General features: G+C 44.8%; 3 protein-coding genes across 4 annotated transcripts in view; 1 reads left to right on the top strand and 2 right to left on the bottom strand.

The window, feature by feature from the left end:
• Positions 1-168: 168 nt before the first annotated feature.
• Positions 169-2,195, top strand: LOC311339492 (protein LSM14 homolog B-B-like; the record flags this gene model as incomplete). 2 transcript variants are annotated; one of them, XM_084464892.1, is made up of 8 exons in its annotated part: positions 169-298; positions 449-612; positions 701-830; positions 952-1,137; positions 1,430-1,510; positions 1,583-1,741; positions 1,814-1,943; positions 2,036-2,195. In XM_084464892.1, 8 exons carry the CDS (start codon positions 169-171, stop codon positions 2,193-2,195), a joined length of 1,140 nt encoding a protein of 379 aa, XP_084321018.1. The 2 variants fall into 2 exon arrangements, with proteins under 2 accessions (XP_084321018.1, XP_084321017.1); XM_084464891.1 differs by having other exon boundaries at positions 1,583-1,943.
• Positions 2,196-3,175: 980 nt separating this feature from the next.
• Positions 3,176-10,852, bottom strand: LOC311338220 (cadherin-like protein 26; the record flags this gene model as incomplete). Its single annotated transcript, XM_084463456.1, has 15 exons — positions 3,176-3,181; positions 3,547-3,726; positions 3,823-3,918; positions 4,515-4,636; positions 5,089-5,310; positions 5,408-5,632; positions 5,831-5,973; positions 6,306-6,655; positions 7,312-7,494; positions 7,774-7,905; positions 8,720-8,883; positions 8,982-9,123; positions 9,225-9,374; positions 9,665-9,787; positions 10,832-10,852. The coding sequence occupies 15 exons, from the start codon at positions 10,850-10,852 to the stop codon at positions 3,176-3,178; spliced, it is 2,259 nt and encodes a 752-aa protein (XP_084319582.1).
• A 2,040-nt stretch (positions 10,853-12,892) lies between these two features.
• Positions 12,893-21,745, bottom strand: part of LOC311338936 (dysbindin-like) — a 10,575-nt gene continuing 1,722 nt past the window's right edge. The window contains exons 2-4 of the mRNA XM_084464282.1: positions 14,433-14,588; positions 13,877-14,017; positions 12,893-13,217 (exon numbers count right to left, since the gene is read on the bottom strand). Coding sequence (XP_084320408.1) covers positions 12,907-13,217; positions 13,877-14,017; positions 14,433-14,588 — 608 coding nt within the window. The 3' untranslated portion in view covers positions 12,893-12,906. The remainder of the gene's footprint in view (positions 13,218-13,876; positions 14,018-14,432; positions 14,589-21,745) is intronic.

Below are 21,745 nucleotides of genomic sequence, written 5' to 3'. Positions count from 1 at the left end.
CTAATAGGAAAGAGGCGGGTCAAATAAATCTTATTTAACCACAGGTGATTGTAATTTTGTAATTGCGCACCTGGAATTGAAACCTTAAAGTGTGGTGTTTAGGGGACAGTTTGTTGCATATTGTAAATTGCTTAGAAGAACTAATAATATTTTGCCCTTGGTGGAAATATGAGCGGCGGCGGAGGAGGTACGCCTTATATTGGCAGTAAAATCAGTTTAATATCCAAAGCCCAGATTCGTTATGAGGGCATTTTATCCTCCGTCGACACGGACAAGTCAACAGTTGCTTTAGCGAAAGGTAAGCAGCTTCTGTGCGTCCACGTGGGTCTTGGGCCAAACTATTTATTTCTAGACCACCGGCATGGTTTTTTTTGTCTGTCTATCGTCATAAATGTTTTGTATTATGCATGCGCTTACCAATACTTTAATAATTTTGTATTTCCAACAGTCAAATCATATGGGACTGAAGGTCGCCACACGGACAGACCAATTCCGCCCAAAGATGAAGTTTATGAATACATAATCTTCCGGGGCAGTGACATCAAAGATATAACAGTGTCTGAACCGCCAAAGCAACACCATGGCTTGCCCCCTGATCCTGCTATTGTTCAAGTAGGCTATGTGTTTATAGCGCCTTGATGGCCGATCAAACTAATGTCTAGAAGTCCAATATTTGTATAAATGTGTCTGTATTTTATAGTCATCTGTCGGCGGCTCATCTGGTGCGTACAACCCACGCTGGAGTCCATACAGGGACATGATGCCCTCCTACAACCAGCTGGCTGCTAGCTCTCTACTTAACCAGCAGTATGCAGCTGCCCTGGGACTAGGTATCCTCGTCTAATTCCCTAACATGACTTTTTCAAAAATCCCTCCTTTGTGGTAGTGTCTGAGTTCTTCACTTTAAAAGTAGATTAGGGTTAGGTTTTATGTGTGTTCCCTGTCTTCCAGCACCAGGATTTCAGGGCCTCCCATCCAGAAGAGGCCCGATGGTAGAGCAGGCTGTTCAGACTCTTCCGATTGCCCAGAAGAGGGCCCCGCCGGCCAACCAGCAGCAGCAGGCCAGACAGCCTGTTCGGTCCTCCCCGCGACCGGGCCGCGACGGACCCCAGCCACAGAGGAGAAATGCTCCCAGCAGTAAGCTGACGTTCTCTTGTGTCTTTGCTTTAGCCTTTCTATGAACTGAAATGGAATTTGCTTATTGGGTCAAAGGGCCACTATTCTACTATTATGGTGTGGTGATGTTCAGAAATTTCTGAATCTTGCCTAAAGTGAATGTCACACTCCCGATGGTTGACGGGTACATCCACCCCCCCAGGTGGAACATCCGAACACGTGTGGCTGTGATCACTTTTTGATTATGGAGTTGCTTGTACCTGGTCAAATGCAGGTCCTTAACTGCGTTTCCCTTGGGACATTTTTTTCCCAGGTCAAGTAGCGCCACCGACTAATGCAACGAGGGTTCAAGAACAAGCTAACGATGAAAATCAAAGGCCCAGACGAAAACAAGGTATGCACTCTAATCCGATGGTTTCCCCATCCCTCTAAACTTAGTGTCTTGAGTCTGGTTCTCCTGCCGTAGGAAGCCGACGGTCTAGGAACAGGGGCAGAGGCCAGCTCATTGTGAAAAACTCAAAGCCTTCCACCTTGCAGTTCGAGTCGGATTTTGACTTTGAAACTGCCAATGCTCAGTTCAACAAGAATGAGATTGTCAAGGAGGCTTCAGGTGAGCGCGTACGACGTGTACATAATCCAAACCACACAGCGTCTTCCAATGGAGCTCGGAGCAGACTGACGGTTCTCGTCCTGCCAGATGGGGAGGAGAAGGTGGAACCCGGCGTGGAGGTCCAGGTGAACCAGAACCCCGAGAGTTCCCCTGTGGAGAAGTGCTATGACAAGGCAAAGTGCTTCTTTGACAACATCTCCTCAGACCTCAAACCCCGGTAAGTAAACATTCGATTAAATGCGTGAACGTGTTGATTGCCTGAATTGGAAAAAGGGAAACTGTGTTGACCTCTCTCCTGGTTTGGTTCAGAAGGACCACCTGGGCGGAGGAGAAGAAGCTCAACGTGGAGACGTTTGGCGTTCCAGGACGCTTCCTGAGGGGCCGCGGGTTCAGAGGGTACCGCGTCCGCAGGGGCCAGTCCGGCACAGAGCAGCCTGCCGTGCCCAAAGTGGGGAGTGGAAGAGTGTGAATAATTTTATTTAAGGATCCTTTTTTTTTGTAAATAGGCCCAGGAGTAGTTAAGTATTCTAACATTATTGACGAAAAATCATCCAGTTTTCATTTGAGTATCTTTTTGTCTTGGTTTTTCTGTTGGACCCAATGTGTTGTGTTTTTTTGGGACTAATTTGTATTTAATGGAGAATAATTTGACTCCAATTACATGAATGTAATCACGTTTCTGACACTGGAACATAAAGAAAAAAAATCAGGCCTGAAGGCATGCAGTTTATTTATTTAAATTATTTATATAGCATGTCTGTCTTAATGTGAACCCTTCAAAATGTGTTTAAGAAGGAATTTCCCACTAGTTGAACACGAGTTGTACTTTAATTTAATTTTTCTGTTTCCATCTTGGGGAATTGAGATGTTGGAAATGTGTTCTGAAACAGTTTATTATTAAATGACAGTATATGACATGTTCTTTATTCATATAGCGACAGACGTATGTAATGGTTGTGAGAAAACAAGAGGTTAGAATTGACTGTCAAAAGGTAAATGCCCTTTATCAGGAAGGGAATTAAACAGTTTACAGGGCTCTGTTGAAATACCTAGATGGTCTAAACTCGACTCACCAATATTGGTTGGATGCACTTCAGTCATTTGATCAGTTGTGGAGACTTAATTAAACAAGTCATCATTCTTAGATTTGTTATATTTATTTGGTAATATTTACATTTTCTCATGTGAATAACCTGTACATCAGTCTGGCTTAACATCAAAATATTTATCCAACTTGGATGAAATGCATAACTGAGCATCTACAATGTAGTGTATATATTTATATATTAGGTCTGGGCAAAGTAAGTTTTAATTGTGATTAATCTCATAATATTGGTGAGTTAACTCACGATTAAATACTTAAAATTATATTTTAAATCCACTCATTGAAGTTAAATAAGATTATCAAATGGAATTACATTCAAACCAAATGTACTTAATAAGCAAAAACTAGACCTAGTGATCATGATTGCGTTTTATTAACTCAGTGTGGGTTGAATATGAAACTTACAGAAAACCAAATTTGGGATTTGTGAACAGGCATTTAATTATTACAATTGTAAACCAAGAGTTACAAGTGTAGTTAAATTCAAATAAGTAGCACCACATATTTGGGAATTGTAACAATTCTGATATAAGATATATCTATCTGATATAAGATTGTTTACGCATAATTAACGCATAAACTTGCCCAGCCCTAATTTATACATGTACACACAGATGCAGCTTGCATTATATTAAACGTTACCAGGTAACTGAGCAAATGCAATTGCAGAGGGTGATGCAAAACATGTTCCCAGTTTTGCTGGTGGTTTACAAACTGAGGCTAGTCCATTAAAACATGGGCCAAGGTCATCAAGCTGTCCATGATCGAAGACTGCTTCTGAAATGTTGATCTTTGCTAGGTCATTGAGTGGGGCTGCATCATCCCCCTCATCAGCATACAGGTGTGGGTTATAGTCTTTCAAATCATCCTCTGTGGCCTGGACATGAGCTAGTCTCTATGGGGAGAGTCAAGGCCAAACCTTTCATTATTGCATTCAGGTTAGCGTGCTCTAAGACGCTTCTGATTGTTTAGAACAGTGTACAGAACAAACCTGATGAAGCAGTGCCAGGATGTCTGCATTTGACATGAAGCCCGCCTTTGCTGAGCCTTCTTGGTATTGGTACATCAGTGTGCTCTGGTTTTGTTTCTGTGGTGACAAGTTGTTGCTTTAAGGACTTCACACACAAGAAGCTCCCCCCCCCATGATATTGAAATACTAGTTACTTAAAAAAAACAAAAAAACACATGGTCTTACAAAATATGTAGCTATCTCTTTTGTTCCAGCTATAATTGGGGCTTCAGCTAGTAGAAACCAAGACTAACCCAAGACTATAATAATGGAGATCAGTTATAATTTATGTCATATTAATAGTGGGTTCATAATATTTCTTCTGCCATTGTGAATGTTCAAACTTACATACTCCCAGGAATCGTGGTAATTGAAGTTTTCTTCCAGGGTCTTTCAAGAAACAAGACAAGCAATAAATTAGACGATTTTCTATGTGATCTTGACTTTCCCATTATCACATCTCACACTTGTTGATACCCACCTTGAAAGAGTGCGTACGTTGCATTAATTCACGGAAATCATATAAATGGGATTCCTGTTTTTGCTCATAATTGTCGAACATTGTAGGTAGTTTGACAGGTATCTTGGCAAAGGAAAAACAAATGTCAGAGGATTTTGCTGCATACAAGTCTCTTGATATAACACTGCATAATTTATGGGTTTTGTTGTATAACCTTGCAATCTGTTCCTGGTATCTCAATGTTGGATGAGAGAAGTGAATCTTCACTTGGCAGATCAGTCTTCAAAAAGGTGAAGTCCTTCTTGCATGTCATGAAGAATGCCAACATCAGTGTTACTGTTTGAGGAACACGTTATACATATTGAATATTTTGGATGTTTGGATTGTCTTTGTTTAGCTAGGTAGTCTCACAAATGCAAATGCAGCTCAAGTCAGGTCAACAGGGCATTTCACTGCCTTTCACCTCATATTTGTGTCGATCAATCATGTTGTTGGAGGTGGGGTTCTGTAAGCGTGTGATTGCCCAACATGGAACCCAAACTCAGCCAGCCCTAGTATACTTTAAAGACAAGCTACAACGACACCAACGTTCTTTGGAAAACTGTCTGTAAGGTTTTAAATCAAGAGTGACCGCTCTAGCAATACTAGCAAATGAGTTGCTCATGGATAAGAGATCAGTGATCAGTAAAGCTTTCTCATGAGTTAAATAAAAACCCCAAAATGTATCCAATCTGCAAGATAATGATATACATAAAACATAAACCAAAGGAAGGGAATCGGCATATTACTCAGGAATACAAGCAGGGTGAAGAACAAGATGCCAACTGCTCCAAAGCCCACGGTGGAGGAAGAGCTCCTGCGCCCCCTGCAGGACGGAGTGGTGCTGCAGTTGCACACGGTCACAGTCAGGTTGTTAACGGCAGAGGCGCCTTGTCGGTCGGATATCTTGAGCTCAACCATGTGTTCGCCGGAATACACAATAGTTTCCTTCACCAGGTTCACTTTGTAGCCTGTGGAAACGGAGCAAGACTATTAGTTATTGTGCCTTGGAATACATTTCCTCCCATCCCATTCCTTTTGACCCTCTTGTTTTCTTCAGACGCTGACCATGTGAGGGATCCACGCTCCATTTGCCCTTGACATCTCCCAGGAATTCAAATGTAAAAGGTCCCCCAAAGGGCTCGTTGTCCGGGTCCAGGACAGTGAGGTTGGTCCTGGTGGGGCCGTCGCCAATACACACCACCACGTGGTTTACTGAGAGCGTCGGCATGTTGTCGTTCTGGTCGAACACATAAAGCAGCAACGTGGCAGTGCCTGTCATAGGGGGCTCACCTGCCACAGAAAAAAAAAAAAGAGCAAAAGTTAGAGCAGCATTTAAACCCATGTGGGAGATGTTGCTGTTGTAATATATATATTTTTTTATGTGTTTGTGTTTGGACTCTCTTGCTTGCTCTTTTGTCTTGAAACCGACCATATACTGTATACCTATCCCACCTACCTAACCCACGAGTGACTCAATATGTTGCTTACCGCTGTCCACTGCATGGAGGGTTGCAGTGTAAACGTTGTCGACCACATGGGGGGACTCTCTGTCCGGGCGTTTGGCCGTTGTAATGACGCCTGTATGAGGGTCCACCTTCAGCCAGTCTCCCGGATCTTGACCTATCTTATACCTATCGGTTTAAACAATGGATCTTAGATTTCAACCTCTCTTGGAAAACTACAACTGAAGCATCGGCATCAATCAAAATGAAGAGGGGGGGTGGCATTAGCTCAGGAGGTAGAGCGGGTTGGCTGGTAACCGAAAGGTTGCTGGTTCAATCCCCGGCTCCTCCTAGCTGAGTATTGTGGTGTCCCTGAGCAAGAAGCCCTCACCCTGTCGTCCTGCGTGGTTGACTCCGCCGTCGGTGTGTGAATGGGTGAATGTCAGTAAGCCTTTTCTGATTCTGAACACTGTAAAGCGCTATATAAATGAGGACCATTTCAAGAACGTTATTTCACTCACACAAAGTCTCTGGCGTGACTGGAGTCACGGTCCACAGCGGTGATTGTCTCCACGTAGGTGCCGACGGCCACGTTCTCCTCCAGCGCGGCCTCGTGGACCAGCACTGTGAAGGTCGGGGGGTCGTTGGTGTCCTCCACCTGAATGAGGACTCTCAGGGAGTCCGGCTTGGGCCCGCCTCCCACTGGGCCTCCCACTGGGCCTCCCACTGGGCCTCCCACCGTCCCGCCGCTGGTGTCCACCACCCAGGGGCCTGACGCGGGCCTGGCCGTAACCTTACAGGAGTAGTACGGCATCTCGTTTTCCACCGAGAAGACGAGCTCCCTCTCTGTTGTCTCTTCAAAGTCCAAGGGCTGAGGAGGAGCAGGTGTCGGTTGTGGATAATAAGCCTTTCAATGGCGAACTTTGTTTTACTTACTTTTAACTATTTTATGAGGAGTCTATTATTGTCTATGATGAAAATCCATTTCACAGCTGACTAGATTAAAGTCATTGATGAGTTTCCAAGAGAGCACACTTTACTTTGGCATGTTTGGAGTTCCATTAAATGGAAATCCAAACATGCCAAAGTAAAGTGTGCTCTCATTTTTACATTTTACCGCACCTAGGACGGCATAAAAATGTTATGGTGAGGAGACAGGTGCAGAAATGTTGAGGATTGTTGAGATATTGTAACAATGAGGATGAGGATTGTAACAATGTCCATGGGATGTTTTTAGAGAGAACTTATAAGAGCGAGACACTGACACTGACTCACTGACAACGTTGAAGCAAGCCAGTTGTCAAGTATCGAGATGATTAGTAATAAGAGGGAAATTTTTTGCCGTCATAAAAATTTCCCTCTTATTACTAATCGTCCTAGATGCGGTTGTGTAAAAATGAGAGCACTCTTTACTTTGGCATGTTTTGATTTCCATTTACACAACCGCACCTAGGATGCCATAAAAATGTTATGGGGTCCTAGGTGCGGTTGTGTAAAAATGATAGGCATGCCGCCCATCTGCCTCACTTTTATGACTGTCAGGATTCCATCGTTGGTGAGGGGGTCCGTTTCCACCTTGAAGTTTCCTCCTGTGTCGCCTTCCATGGTGTACTTGGCCTTCCACGCCGGCGTGTGCTCCAGGTCTCTGTCGGCGACGTGCAGACGGAGGGGAACTACGCCGATCTCCCCCTCTTTCACCGTCCTGGTGCCCTGTTGCGCGGCGAGTGTAAGGGTGAAGACATGAGGTGAGGACAACACGTCATGTCCCGTGGTCCTTATGTTTAACTGACAAAACGTCAGTGGCTCTGCTCACTCCTGGCATTCACACGCTCCTTTTGGCGATCCGATCACAAGTGGACGGCTCACAAGTACAGGTGTGAATCCACCCAAAATGTGGCATTACGCCAGCAGATGTACACTATTCGTCAAGTCAAACTTAAGTGGTCAGTGGCGTTATCAATATGTTTGTGAGTGGAGGCGACGACCTACTGTTTGTCCGGTGATGACTGGAAGATGATTATTACCGTCCTGGATGTGGATCAGGGCTGTTGTGGTACTCGACAGACTCACCACCTCACCGTGGTCCTTAGCCACCAGCAGCACTTTGTACACACCCCCCACCTGAATACATTTGGAGAATCAAATAGCAATAGAAACACAAGACATTAACATGTTTTTATGCATATTTTGCTCAGCTGAATAATCCATGACAGGATTGTGGTAAGCAACGTCTGCTTCGCCTCCACCGCATCGCTACCCCCGGTTTTTGATTATTTCCAATAACGGGACACCCTATCAAGGTTTATTTTCATACTCATATATATATATATATATATATATATATATATATATATGTGTGTGTGTGTTTATATAACTTATAATTATTAGTAGTAGCAGTAGCTAGACCTATAGTAGCTAAATCATAGTAGCTAGCCCAAGCATGTGATTAGAGAAGACTATGACCTTGACCTTAAAGATGAGCAGAGATGTGGGGAGTGGAATGCTTTACCGGTGCTCGGGGGCATTGCTGACTTTAAAGAACTTGAACTTTAACTCAAAAATATTTGGTGACAGTAATCATGTTCACTTGTTCACAGGTATGAAACAGGTAATGCCGGATTTCTGCCATGTGACCTAAGACTTGACACAAAGGATTTACACACGATTGACCAATTTCCAAAGAGCTCAGCAGCTCTTTGGAAAACAACTGATTTAACCTGTAAACTGTAAACTGATTTAACCTGTTTCCACCCACTACACAATGAAAAATAATCTTTGAGCCAATTGCATGTTGACCACACACACACACACACACACACACACACACACACACACACACATGCACAGGCACACACACACACACACACACACACACACACACACACACACACACACACACACACACACACACACACATACACATACACATACATACCTCATAATCCAAACAACCCCTGAATGACAGTTGACCAGACCGCTCCATAACAAACTCAGCGTTGGGCGGTTTGGGGGAAACAGTCCCCATCTCATAGTGGAAGGTAGAGTTTGGTGTTTGGGGTTGGTCTCTGTCATGTGCCAACACGTTCAGGAGATTCGTGCCTGTGGCACCAAGAAATGGAAACAAAACATTTCGATTTTTGGCGGGAAGGAAACCAAAGCAGCAATTTGCGCACATTGCTTGTTTGTCTAGGATGTACCTTGAGCTACATCTTCACCGACGGTGACTTCATACAAGTCTCTCTGAAAGCGCGGTGGGTTGTCGTTGATGTCCAATATCGTGATCTCAATTCCTAGCCTTGTGTCCAGGGTTTTATCTTCCTTTGAGGCCAATAATCTCAACTACAAAAGCAGGCAACCAAGGTAAGGTTATCTTTTCAACACATAAAGGGTATCAATTTACGTCAATCAGAGCTCAAACGGAAATGGTAATGTGTCGTCACCTTGAGTTCCCTCAGTTCCTCATAGTCCACAGACTTGTGGGCAGACATGACGCCAGTCATTCTGTCTATGGTGAGGACCCCTTGTGGATACTCATCCACTCCCATGCCGAAGATTTCCAAATTGACTTGGTACTTGCGGTCCACTTTAACCTACGACACCCAACAATCATTTACGGTCAGAGAAGTGCTCAACATTAAGAGAAAACATATTTTAAATAATAATAGATAATCGTGTGTGTGGTGTGTTTCACTATAAAGTAGCCACCGGATACACCTGAATAAATTAGTTGATCAATGGAGAGGGGCTTTACTTTAATTCAAAAAGAATGAATGATGATAACAACGTGAAGAATATAACAGAAAGAAATGGGTAATTGTGTGTTAAGAATAGGTGAACATTTATTCAGTCACCCTGGAGGGACACCTGTGCTGTCCATTACCTTGCCCATCTCATAGGGGAATGGGCCTGGGTGCCCCTCTTCCAAAGTAAAGCTGTCGATGATCCACGACCTTCTCCGTCGACTCAAGAGCTCGGAGCTTGTCATGTCAAGTAAAGCACAACACTGCAAGGGACATTCAAGTATTTAATTACAAGATGCTACTTAATATAGGGGTGAGTCATCCAGAAGCATAATGTACATTGCACAGGTCTCTCATTAGTTAGGCCTACACGTCACAATCCTTACAGTAGGTTATATGCAGTGTTGTGCATGAACTAGTTCAAAAGAACTAGTTCATTGAACAAGTTCAAAAGAACTAGTTCATTCAGTTCATTCAGTTCATTGAACAAGTTCAAAAGAACTAGTTCATTGAACAAGTTCATTTTTTCTATGAACTTTGAACTGAACGTAACATATTTTTAACTAACGAACTTGAACTTGAACTAGTTCAGATTTTGTGACATTCTGAATTGATGCTTAGGTCCAGATGACATGATTATTAAATAGAGTTACTGCCTTAGTTGTGATGAATGAAACAGGTGTACAAATACTATCCACAACAACTTGGGATTGTAGTGATGGGCAGCAGGTAATAGAGAGGATTCATTTTAAAAGATAAGCACAGAATAGTTTTTCTTCAGTTTCTAAAAAAACTTAATGAACTGAACATGAACTAGTTCAAAACTGAATTGGTGAACTATGAACGTGAATTCATTAATTTTCTTTTGTATGAACTGAACTTTGACCTAGTTTACATATAACCTACACTGGTTATATGCAAAGCAAGAACCGACCGGCCCTGCAGCCAAACCGGTCTCATGTGTCCCTTGGTTCCCTTTTGTATACAGCAGATGTGTTTCAGTGGCATCGTTAACGCGAAAGCTGAGACATTTCATTTAGTTTTAGTGTTACCTCTCATCAGGGATTTAGTAATGTTTTTGACAAATTAAGTGACCCATGTCCCACAGTCTAACAATGTTTTTGTTATACCTATTATTAACCCTATTATTATTGATTATTATCATAAATCAATTTAGTAAATTAGCCATGCTCTACAATTCTAATTTAAAAAATTCTTGAAATATATATTGTATTTAAGTCATTAGTTAGTTATTTCATAAATAGGCCTATTCTTGGCATACTAGGTCTATATTTTATCGTACTTACCAGTAGAGCGAGCCAGATCATGATGCCTTCCAAGTAATTCCAGGTGACTGTAACTCGACTGGTGTAACTCGCTTCCGACTCTGCTGGCTTATAATAAAATAGCGACAACCCCTCCCCTTTACACTCTACACGTATGTTCATAATAGAGTGTCAAGTGTCATAGGCCTCATAAAGCATACCTACAACCCATTGCAAGGCCAGTTCTAAGTCGCACAATATTTTATTGTATTGATTTACAACTTTCTTAATGTATGTCGTTTTTTTATTTATTTGACTTCTTGCACCTGACTGGTAGGAAAATATTAATATTCATGAGTTAGAAGTTATGAACGTTCTCTAATTGGTAAATCCTATCTTCGTTACTCAAGAGCACACAGTCATAGTAGTTGTATTATAAGGGCTATTTAAGGCCTTTGCAAATACTGGGGCTCTGGTTTGTTACGATTGTACGTTTTTTGTTTTCTTGATCTCAAAGACTTAATATCTCATATGGGCCAAATGCACAATTTCTTTATAGCGCACTGTAATCCTGTATATGAATGCAGGCCAACACTACACTAAAGAATAATGTGTTGCACATCAGTATATTGTATGATAAGAAATGAACGGTCATTGTGGGGTCTTTTTCTGCACATTTGTCAACTATAGCCTCTTGGAAGAACACTTTGCACCTGTCATACAAGCAGAATTACGACGCAACGGCATGCAATGAGAAAGTCCTCGAGGGGCAAGCCAAATCATGATTTAGGATATCTAGATGTACAAGGGTCGGAAGAGTCCATTTTGCCTTTTTGTTAAGCTCCTTATACATGGCCAATATTGTCTTGCGTAGGACATAATGCCTGAATAGGACTGTGTTCATATGTTCTTTCCATGTGTTGCTGCATGCAGAATGATGGCCACAGACCACCGCATCTTAACTTCCCTGTCAACTGAACAACTGGTTATGATGTTGTAAAAAAATGTTGTAAAATCATTGACGTTCGACGTTGACGTTGATTTTGAAAACCTGCTGGTTTTGTTGAAATACTGTTAACCCTGTCTGGGGACTTTCTGTCCCTAAAGGCAAGATTATGCTGAAGATTTATTCTGAAATATAAAATATTAACAGCTTAGAGAGCAAGAATCCAATGTATTTGTATGTTTTTATTCTTAAGAAATGATATAAGAAGGAAGATAAAGGACATTTCTGAAAGGAAGATTATCTTCAAGATTATCTGTTGTTTTAAATCCAAGCTTTAGAAGATTAGTTACAATGTGTTTTAAGGTTTTCATAAGATATTTTGGTGAATCTGTCTTTTGATGGAAGCAAATCACTGCCATAATGTTTTGCATTGAAAAGCCATTGAATTTTGTATATGGAATGGAATTTCCATTTACAGCCATTGAATACAGCCATTTAATTCATAACATTGAAATACTAGTTTGAAAAAAAAAGGTAATCTGAATTTATTTGTTTTGAATTCACCTCTTTGAAATTCAAATCATTGAAATCAAATCATGAACCATTTATTGTCTCAGTTCAAGTGAAATGGTAAAATATATATATATTTTTTTTTTCTTTTTTAATTGAAACATTATGGCAGTGATTTGCTTCCACACCTTTTGCAGTTTTTATCGTACATAAAATAGTTTTATTTTCATTTTTACAAAACGCAAACAGGGTGTGTATATATTCACTATATATTTCCTCCCGATCAGATTTCCAGTACCTAGCCACGTTCACACCGTAGCCCCGGTAGCTTAACGCCACCGAGCTCTCACGTCACGAACCAAAAGAAACATTTTCCGCTGAGCAGGTGACGTAGACCACTCCGACAACTCAGCCCAACCCTTTGTGCTGTAGACCTGCGTAGTAAAAACAGTGTTTGGAAGACGTTGGACAATATCTGAGGAGTTACATTTGTACCCCCCGCCCCCCTCCCCCTCCCCTCCCCCAACACACACACACACACACACACACACACACACACACACACGCACACACTTCCATGGCTCTCCCTCTACTGCTCTCATGGTGCAGCGCCCCCCCCCCCCCCCCACAGTGTCTCGGATCTGACGGGTCACGTCCGTCTTCAGGGTGACGTGGGGTGCGACGGCGTCTTCGGAGCGTCTCTCTCCGTGGGCGCAGCGCCGTACACCCCCACGCTGCCCTCTGCCCCCTCCCCCTCCTCGTCCGACAGAGACGCCAGCGGGGTGTCTCTGCCGTTGGCGTTGGCGTTGGCGTTGGCGTTGGCGGGGCTCTGGCTGTTGGTGGAGGACTCCGAGGAGGTGGAGGACACGCGGGACTTGCTGTCCAGACCCTCCAGCACGTGCCGGAAGAGTCCGTGGTTGACGACCTCACCGCGGTGGTTGTTGTTGTTGTTGTTGCCGCCGGGTGCCTGGCCTAGGGGGGGGGGGGGGGGGGGTTCGGATGCAAACGTAACATTTTTAAAACATGATTTTTAATACAAAAAAGACTGACCTTGTGTTCTTTTCGGAACTGAGGATTACTTGTGTAGTTGCTCCAGTTTTGACTTTGACTATGTTTTGCTTTTGATAAAAGTGTCGTGCTGAATAAGTACATGTAGATGTGTAGATGAATAAGTACATGTAGATGTGTAGATGAATAAGTACATGTAGATGTGTAGATGAATAAGTACATGTAGATGTTCCCGCCAGTAGCCTACAGTGGCCAATAGACCAGAAGCCGCAAGACATCCATGTAAACTTGTAAACACATAGCAGCAGTGTTATGACCTAAATGTGTAGCTCAGCTCTCATAAACTCCCTACGGGGGAGTAGTGAGGCACTATGAGGACGTTATCCGTCTGGTTTTGTGTGTTCATTGCACACGTGCCATACATGCCATACATGACATGTACACTGTGGGAATCTATAGACAGTGTTAGTTTCACCTTTAAACACTTTGACAAGAAAAGAAAACAAACCAAACGTTGATCAATTCTCACTAACCCAAAACGTCCTAAGGCATGTTTTTAAAAAAACAACAAAAAAATTCTGCCTAACTTCTCTTATCTCTCGGTGCCTCTCTCAGCTCCGTACCTGGCAGTGGAGAGTTGAGCATGCTCTCTTCTCCAGAGCTGAAGAAGACATCGAAGGCATCCTGGTCTGAGATGTCGATGAGCTCCATCTGGTCCAGCAGGTCCACATTCACCTCCATGGAGGATATGCTGCCGATGGGCGCTGCTGGCCCATGCAAGTAAAATCAATTAAAGTGTGTGCGTGTGTGTGTGCGTGCTTGTGTGTGTGCGTGCTTGCGTGCGTGCGTGTGTGTGTGTGTGTGTGGGGGGGGGGGGGGGAAGAGTTACTGTGTCAATGCTTGTGTGTGTGTGTCGTTGTTGTTTGGCTGTGATTGTCTGCCTCCCTCCATGGGTGTGTGTATGTGTGTGTGTGCGTGTGTATATCTCTGTTTGTGTATGTTTGAGTGTATCGGGGTGTGTGTTTGCTTTTTTGTGCATTGGCGGTGTGTCTTTGCCAGCGTGTGTTGGTTGATTGTGTCAAGTGCGACATGACATGAAGTGGTCCTAACAGACCGCCAGACTGCTGCTGCTGTGGTGGTGGTGATGAGGAGGAGGAGGAGCGTCACGTCGGAACTCACGTCGTCGGTGCTCCCGCGTGGTCAGGTGGGCGGAGGAGAGGTACATGTCCACGTCGTGCTGGAACACCTCCTCAAAGAAGCGCCGCTCCTTCAGCCTGAGCTGCTGGCCTGCCGCCGTGTCCACGTCGGCCCCCCGCTGGCCTGGCTCGCCCTCCGCTGCGGGCACAGGAACCGGGGGAGGGGGGGAGGAGGAAGAAGAAGGGGAAGAGGGGTTAGACTGTTGGCTGACTGCTGCTGTTTGCCCCGGTTGTCACCAGGGGGCGACATTCAGCCGAGTGTGTGTGTGTCAGGAAAAGGCAGGCTCAAGTCAAGCAAATGCATCTGCTGGAATGGTGTTTGGTGAATCTTTCTTGTGTTTGTTTTTTTTACCATACATGTGTGACTATATTTAAACTAGTACTACTAATTATAATTAAATATATGATATTGTGTATTTATCAGAAGGCCGGTGACCCAGGTAGTGTGGTGGCTGTCCTCTCTTGACAACGCCACAAGGTAAAAACATCATCCGTGTGTGCTGTGTATGCTGGCTACTGCTCCCGATTCTACTAGATTCAAAACCACCATCGTCTGCAGCTCGCTCTGCACTGGTCAGCAGCCGGCTCTCATGGGAGCTTAATCTTGTTTAGGATTCCAATCCCTCTTTGCCTCATCAGCACCATTAAATAAAGGAGTGAGAGGGAGAGGAGGAGGAGGAGGAGGAGGAGGAGGAGGAGGTGCATGCCTCCTGGGATAGTTAGATAAAAAAGGAGGCCCATCCATTGACACAGTGTAAATACTACAGTGTGTGGGTTGCCATTGAGCAGGAGGTACTTGGGTTGAAACCGAATGTTTTCAAATTGTGTAGTCACAAGTTCTCTAAGCAGCAGCCACAGTCTGAGAATGCAAGGGAGAGCCGAGGCGGAGACACTGCATTCAGTAATATAACCGCATAGAAATGCCTGGCACGGATTCCACACTAATTCTTCTAACCTCAATCTCACCAAACACAAAACTATGGAGCTAACTGAACAGAACATCTAACTGCATTCCTGTTGCATTCCTGTTGCAGATACAAACCTTAATCACTATTAAGGTTTGTATCTGCAATACAAACCTTAATAGTGATCTTTATATCACTGCTACAGCTATTGGAGCATTAACTATCCATGGAAGGAGGGATCACTCTTTATTCCTTCTCAAGGTTGATTTCGGGTGGATTTGAGAAGTTTTCACTTGTCTTCTCGGCTTAGGGTTAGGGGGTGTCGTATAAGGAGGGCCTGTGAAGGCCTTTGAGTAGCTGTACCTGTGGCAAAACAAAAAGTCTAATCAAATTTGACTTTTTGACTAGCTTAAGTAAAGAGACATGTAAGCAAACACACTGAAGACTAACCTTTACAAGTCAATATGACTTCATTGCAGTTATGCCAAAGTGCACAGCCTCTTTGTTATCCTGCCTACCTAAAATCCATTTATAGAGCCCCGGCTTTAAACAAAGTGTAGCTCGCAGACGTAATTGCAAGCCGCAGGCGGTGATTGGGCTAATTGGATGAGGCTTTTAAGCCTTGTCTAAATTGGGAACAATAAAGTAAAGATTATCCGGTGTGTGTTGTGGCACAGGCTCATCATGCGTTCCTGGCGCTTGACTCAGTCCGACCAGTGTCGGAGTAAACAAGCAGGCAGATCAGGCTGTTTACAGAAGCGTGACAGGGGACAATTACTTGGATTCCAGTGGAGGATGTGCGGCAACTACCTTAACCACCGCCTTTGTTCGCACCCGCTGTGTGAGCCCCGTTCTTTTTGCGCAAAATAACCCGCATTAGCCGCGTTGACTCTATTATATGGTTGCCCTGAAGGGTTATGCCATCAGCCACTAAATAAAATAAAATAAATTATGAGGTCTGAGGTGGCCTTAAAAGTGGCAGCGGGACGTTTTTCTTACAAAACGCTGTGTCAGCCCCAGCTGTTACTGCAACACACACACACACACACGACCATCCTGTCACTGTAGTTTCTGCTCTCCCGGCTCCTTTACAGTTTGACAGCCCTTGTCTCCCTGGCACTTGTTTGCCGCAGACTCCTTCCACACATCTCGTCAGACAGCTAGAGGGCAGCGGGGGCCGGGATGAACCCTGTAGCTCTGAACGAACGCAGCCCCAGCTGACAGATGCTGGTGGGCATATGGAGACCAGAGCCTCGATCCCCCCCCCCCCCCCCCAATGCAATACCCAGCCACCCAACCCCCCCCCCCCCCCTATCCCTACAGAATATAAATAGTGTGACATGTAGTGAAAGCCTGGAACTGAGATCGTATCCTCCACAGCCTGTCAAAAGGATCACGCGCTTCCCTCGACTGATCTTGGGTTGTCACGTTGTTGTGTCTATCGTGCTAGGACGTCCGCCATCGAACTGACGCTCATCATTCAGAAGTACTGCCTGATCCAGCAAGAAAGGTCTCTCTTTCTCTCTCTCTCTCTCTCTCTCTCCCCTCTCTCTCTCTCTCTCTCTCTCTCTCTCTCTCTCTCTCAAAATAGAGATCGAATAAACGTTTGGTCGCCTCAACAATAGGCTGGTACTATTTGGTGCACCTTTGGCCCATCCTCATACAACCCATGTCCTTCCCAGCTCCTCTGTTCCTTGGAGGGGAAAGCAGGCAGGGATCGTTGGGACTGTAGGTACCTTTAAAGGCTGATGTGGGTTAAGTGATGAAGTGATGGTTATGCAACGCTACGGAGTGGTGCAGCGTGCAGCCAGGTAGCCTAAGAGCAATACAATTCGTTACTTCTCTCTTCTCTGACCTTGGGAAAGGATTTCTCAGGAATGTGTCATCATGAATCATTATGGACCAAGGACAAAAAGGTGCATGCTATTTGTTACAGAATAATGACAATGGCGTTTAGACTGTGTTTTTGTTAGGCTGTGTTCTGCTGGTGGGATGTGGTGTGTTTGTGTCACTGTGTGGGTATTTATGTCTTAAGTATTTCCATGCAGTCGGATAAGTGGAGGATGTGTGTGTGTCTGATGCCCCGAGCAACGGACATTTTCTTGTGCCTTGTGTTGTTAAAGGGTCAGAAAACAGAAGCTATTATTGAAAACAGGAAGATGTGGAATCCCCCCCCTAACAAAGAAAGACAACACAACGTATATATATATAGCCTGTTGGTGTCAGGATTCAAACCGGCTCTTGCCATGCATAGGGAACAACGTAAATAATGGAACGTGTTTACAGAACTGTCCTCCCGTATGCGTGGCTGTTTTCATTGACAAAACAACAGAACCCCATTGGATAAATGTCTTGTCCTCATCTTCCCCGGTCGGGAGCCATCCCATTGGGTGGCACACAGCAGAGCCACAATGCCAGTGTTAAAGTCCATGCTAGGTCCGTTGGGGGGGAATACTACAGGTTAGAGTCATGCAATGTCTGGTTGGGAGGGGGGGGGGGTCAGTTAAAGTCATTCTAGGTCCGGTGGAAGACGATGATATCAGTGTGTAATGGTCGGAAACCGTCAGAGAGAGTTCCGGACATGTCTGTGAGACCCACTTTGCCAGCAAGCTCCTGAGACAAACCCGGAGCCTGTTCTCTGCGGGCCCAAACAGAAAGGACCCATTCAGAGGCAGATAAAAGCATGGATGTGGGGGGGTTGGGTGGTGGTGGTGGAGCGTGCCCAGAATCCATACACTTGATGCCAGTGACAGGAAATCATTTCTGTCCCCACAAATAGACTTTAGGGAAAGTCCCATGAGTAAACTTGCCTAAAGTAAAATTTGGGGTGTGAAAATGATACAATAACAGGTTTCAGATTGCACACGAGTGCACAGTATCTATTTCAATAATTCCCTCATAATTAATATATCCTCCCAATTATCTGGGAAACGGTTTGGTTGCCATCTCATCAATAAAGAAATCAGACAGAAAGCCGAAAACAAACCACTTCCTTTTGGGCCACACATGTAGTTTGTTGGAAAAGCTAGACCAGATAACACCACTTCACAACCCGTTTCACTCTGTGTGTGTTATGGAAGATAAGGTGCATGAGTCACACACTGCTGCTGAACCTGTGCTAGCGGTGCTAACCTGTGCTTAGTCTCAGACAGAGAGAGAGAGAGAGAGAGAAAGGGTGAAAGAGGTAGAGAGAGAAGGGGTGAGGACAGGGCAAGTTTGATATGAAGCTAGCAAAAAAGCTGTGTGTGTGTGTGTATGTGTGTGTGTGTGTGTGTGTGTGTGTGTGTGTGTATGTGTGTGAGTGAGTGAGTGAGTGAGTGAGTGAGTGAGTGAGTGAGTGAGTGAGTGAGTGTGTGTGTGTGTGTGTGTGTGACTGTGCCTGCGTGTGTGCACATCTGAGTGGAGGTGTTACAGTGAAAAGATATCACAGCCTCACAGAGTCACAAAGCGACGTGTTTGCCAAAAGCCGGCCTCGGAGGAAGTGACTTGGGTGAAGTGAAGGGTAGCGCGACAGCGAAGAAGGAGGCCTGGACGTGTTTGTCGGCTCGGACAGGAAGCCACCCTGCTGTTTGTTTTGACTTTTACTGGACCGCTCCTTCCGAGTGTTGTGGGCTCCACGGCGGCCGCCCGCCCCCATCAGGGCGTCAGCCAGCTGGCACGGTCCGTCTAAAAAACGCTCCTGTCTCCCAGGGCGACCGGGCAGAACGCCTGACGCATCAGGGAGTCAACAATTGCGGACGTGAAGCGACGAACACAGTGGACGACGTACGGCTCTCATAGCTTAAGGAGGTTCAAGCCGTTCGATTAAGAGGCCGTTGTTTTTTTAAAAGGGGTTGTTGTGTTAGTTGTGTGTGTGTGTGTGTGTGTCTGTGTGTGTGTGTGTGTGTGTGTAGAAATTGGTTCGGCAGAAATGTATATTATGTTGACAAACACTGGAACAGACATGCAGCCTACTTTGTGAAATGAAAAACACATTTCCTGTCACTTGGGAAGATCTTTAGGATTTCTTTCCTTGTGCTTTTGTCCTGAGACTCAATCCCAGGCTCCAGTGGCCAGGAATGTGAATAATTTAATGTGTGTATTGATGCCTGTGTGTCTTTTTTTTTGTGTGTGTGTGTGTGTGTGTGCGTGTGTGCGTGCGTGCGTGCGTGCGTGCGTGTGTGCGTGTGCGTGCGTGCGTGTCATGGATCTACTTACAAGCAGGCATGGTGTGTGTGTGTGTGTGTGTGTGTGTGTGTGTGTGTGTGTGTGTTTGATTTGGTGTCAGTCTGCCTATTTTCGGCCGGGCAGGGCCGTGCCCTGCACCGTCACCCTCTGTTACCCCACTGTTTGAGAACAACAATCCCCTCCCTGTTAACCCTCTCCGCTCCACCCGAGGCCCCCTGCTCCACCTCAGCCAAACCCCCCCCCGTCTCGAACGACAGAAGATTTAAGTTTTGTAGGTCAACTCCCTGCGTCCCGGACATGACCAGACGGCCCGTCACGCGTTCTGATCGAAACAAAAGACTTAAGGGACAATTGATGTCGCAACTAGGCCAAGTCCTGCTCCCTTTAAAACTGTTACATCACTTTCATATAAAACTAAAGCCGAAATGAATGGCCCGGAGAGAATAAATCTCTTGTTTTTTACGTAGCTGGGTGTAGTAGCATTGGAATCATCCACGGAGGATGAGGACCGTGCAGCCAAGACACAAATACTTGTCTCCTGAGTGTACTCATTTCTAAATAAAGAGGAAGCCTTAAAATGGTTATGGAAAAAAAACACATTCTTTCTCTCTGTCCCTGATAGCTCAGCCAAAAAACCCCTGAAGAAAGTATCCTGTCTTCAATTGTCACAACACACTTTCTGTACAGCGATGCCAATGTTGAAAAAAACAATTGCCAACGATGATGACTTCATCATCCACTGGTGTATATACACCTTGGAAACCATGTATGACACACACGACTAAATGATTGATCCTATTTAGATTATCAGAGCGACTTTGTGTACGACAACACAAGGAGTGTTTGTACCCCAGAGTCCTTTGTCCCCCCTACATGATAATAATGCTGTGCTCTGATGTTAATGTTACCATGCAAACTAAACAGCTTCCCTCTTCCCTGGGCCCCAGCGTGGTCTCCAGTTCAAGCTGTGTAAAACAACAGCATTGCTCCTTAATGGTCTTCCTGGAACCACTACACTGCCCCTCCTATACTTGCGAGGGAAGATTATGGCGCTGCGCTGGAGTGCAGGAATTCCTGGCCAAACTCAAACTGCATATTTCTTGGTTAGGGTGTGGGTTAGGGAGTGCACAACGTGACTCCAACATGGATTATTTCTTGTTTCCTTTTGCCAATTTATTTCCTTTATTGAAATATTCCTCCTTTTAATTAAACAGAAATACTGCCGTGTGCCAGCTTCACGCATTACTGATGCCCTGAAGAACAATTATTTAGTACCTTTGATCCCAATATATCACTCAGGTTTAGGAAGTAAAAAAAAATCATAACAATCTTAGCCTTCCAGTAAATTCAAATACTGTTTGTTTTCTTTGGGCGTTCTTTAGTCCTATATGTACAGGGGAGTTTAGTGTAGGGGAGAGAGAGAGAGAGAGAGAGGTGAGGGGATTTGGGTGCTAATGTGAGGAACCATGTTGGGCCCCTAGGGGCCTCACAGTTTACAGGCTTCGCTAACGGAGAGATGGAAACCTTTACACAGGCGGACAGTCAAGGCTGTTTAGTTAAAACCACACACGCGCGCACACGCACGCGCACAGTCGCACACACACACACACACACACACACACACACACACACACACCGATGATGCTCATCTCATGTGATGCTCATCTCATGTGATTACAATCCGTTTGCTGCGTACAGAGCCAACCTTTCTCACACATCCATCTTGCTGCCTTTCTCCGTCCTCCTGATTTTCAACGGCCAGAAGTGTCCGTTTGTTTAATGGCCCTATCCAGAGTACGAGGATCTTGCAAAGAGAGCGTTAAGGAGTGAATCCCTACTACCACTGATGGATGGGTCACTCTCTCTCACCTCCTGTCCTCTACTCACTCTCTCTCTCTAACCTCCTGTCCTACTACCTCTCTCTAACCTCCTGTCCTACTAACTCTCTCTAACATCCTGTCCTCTACTTACTCTCTCTCTCTCTCACCTCCTGTCCTACTAACTCTCTCTAACCTCCTGTCCTCTACTTACTCTCTCTCTCTCTCACCTCCTGTCCTACTAACTCTCTCTAACATCCTGTCCTACTAACTCTCTCTAACATCCTGTCCTACTAACTCTCTCTAACCTCCTGTCCTACTAACTCTCTCTACCCTCCTGTCCTACTAACTCTCTCTAACCTCCTGTCCTCCACTAACTCTCTAACCTCTCCCTTGCCTCCCGTCCT

The sequence above is a fragment of the Micromesistius poutassou genome (genome assembly GCF_964030765.1).
Source record: "Micromesistius poutassou genome assembly, chromosome: 2".
NCBI lineage: Eukaryota > Metazoa > Chordata > Actinopteri > Gadiformes > Gadidae > Micromesistius > Micromesistius poutassou.
This window is presented reverse-complemented; position numbering and strand designations above follow the sequence as displayed.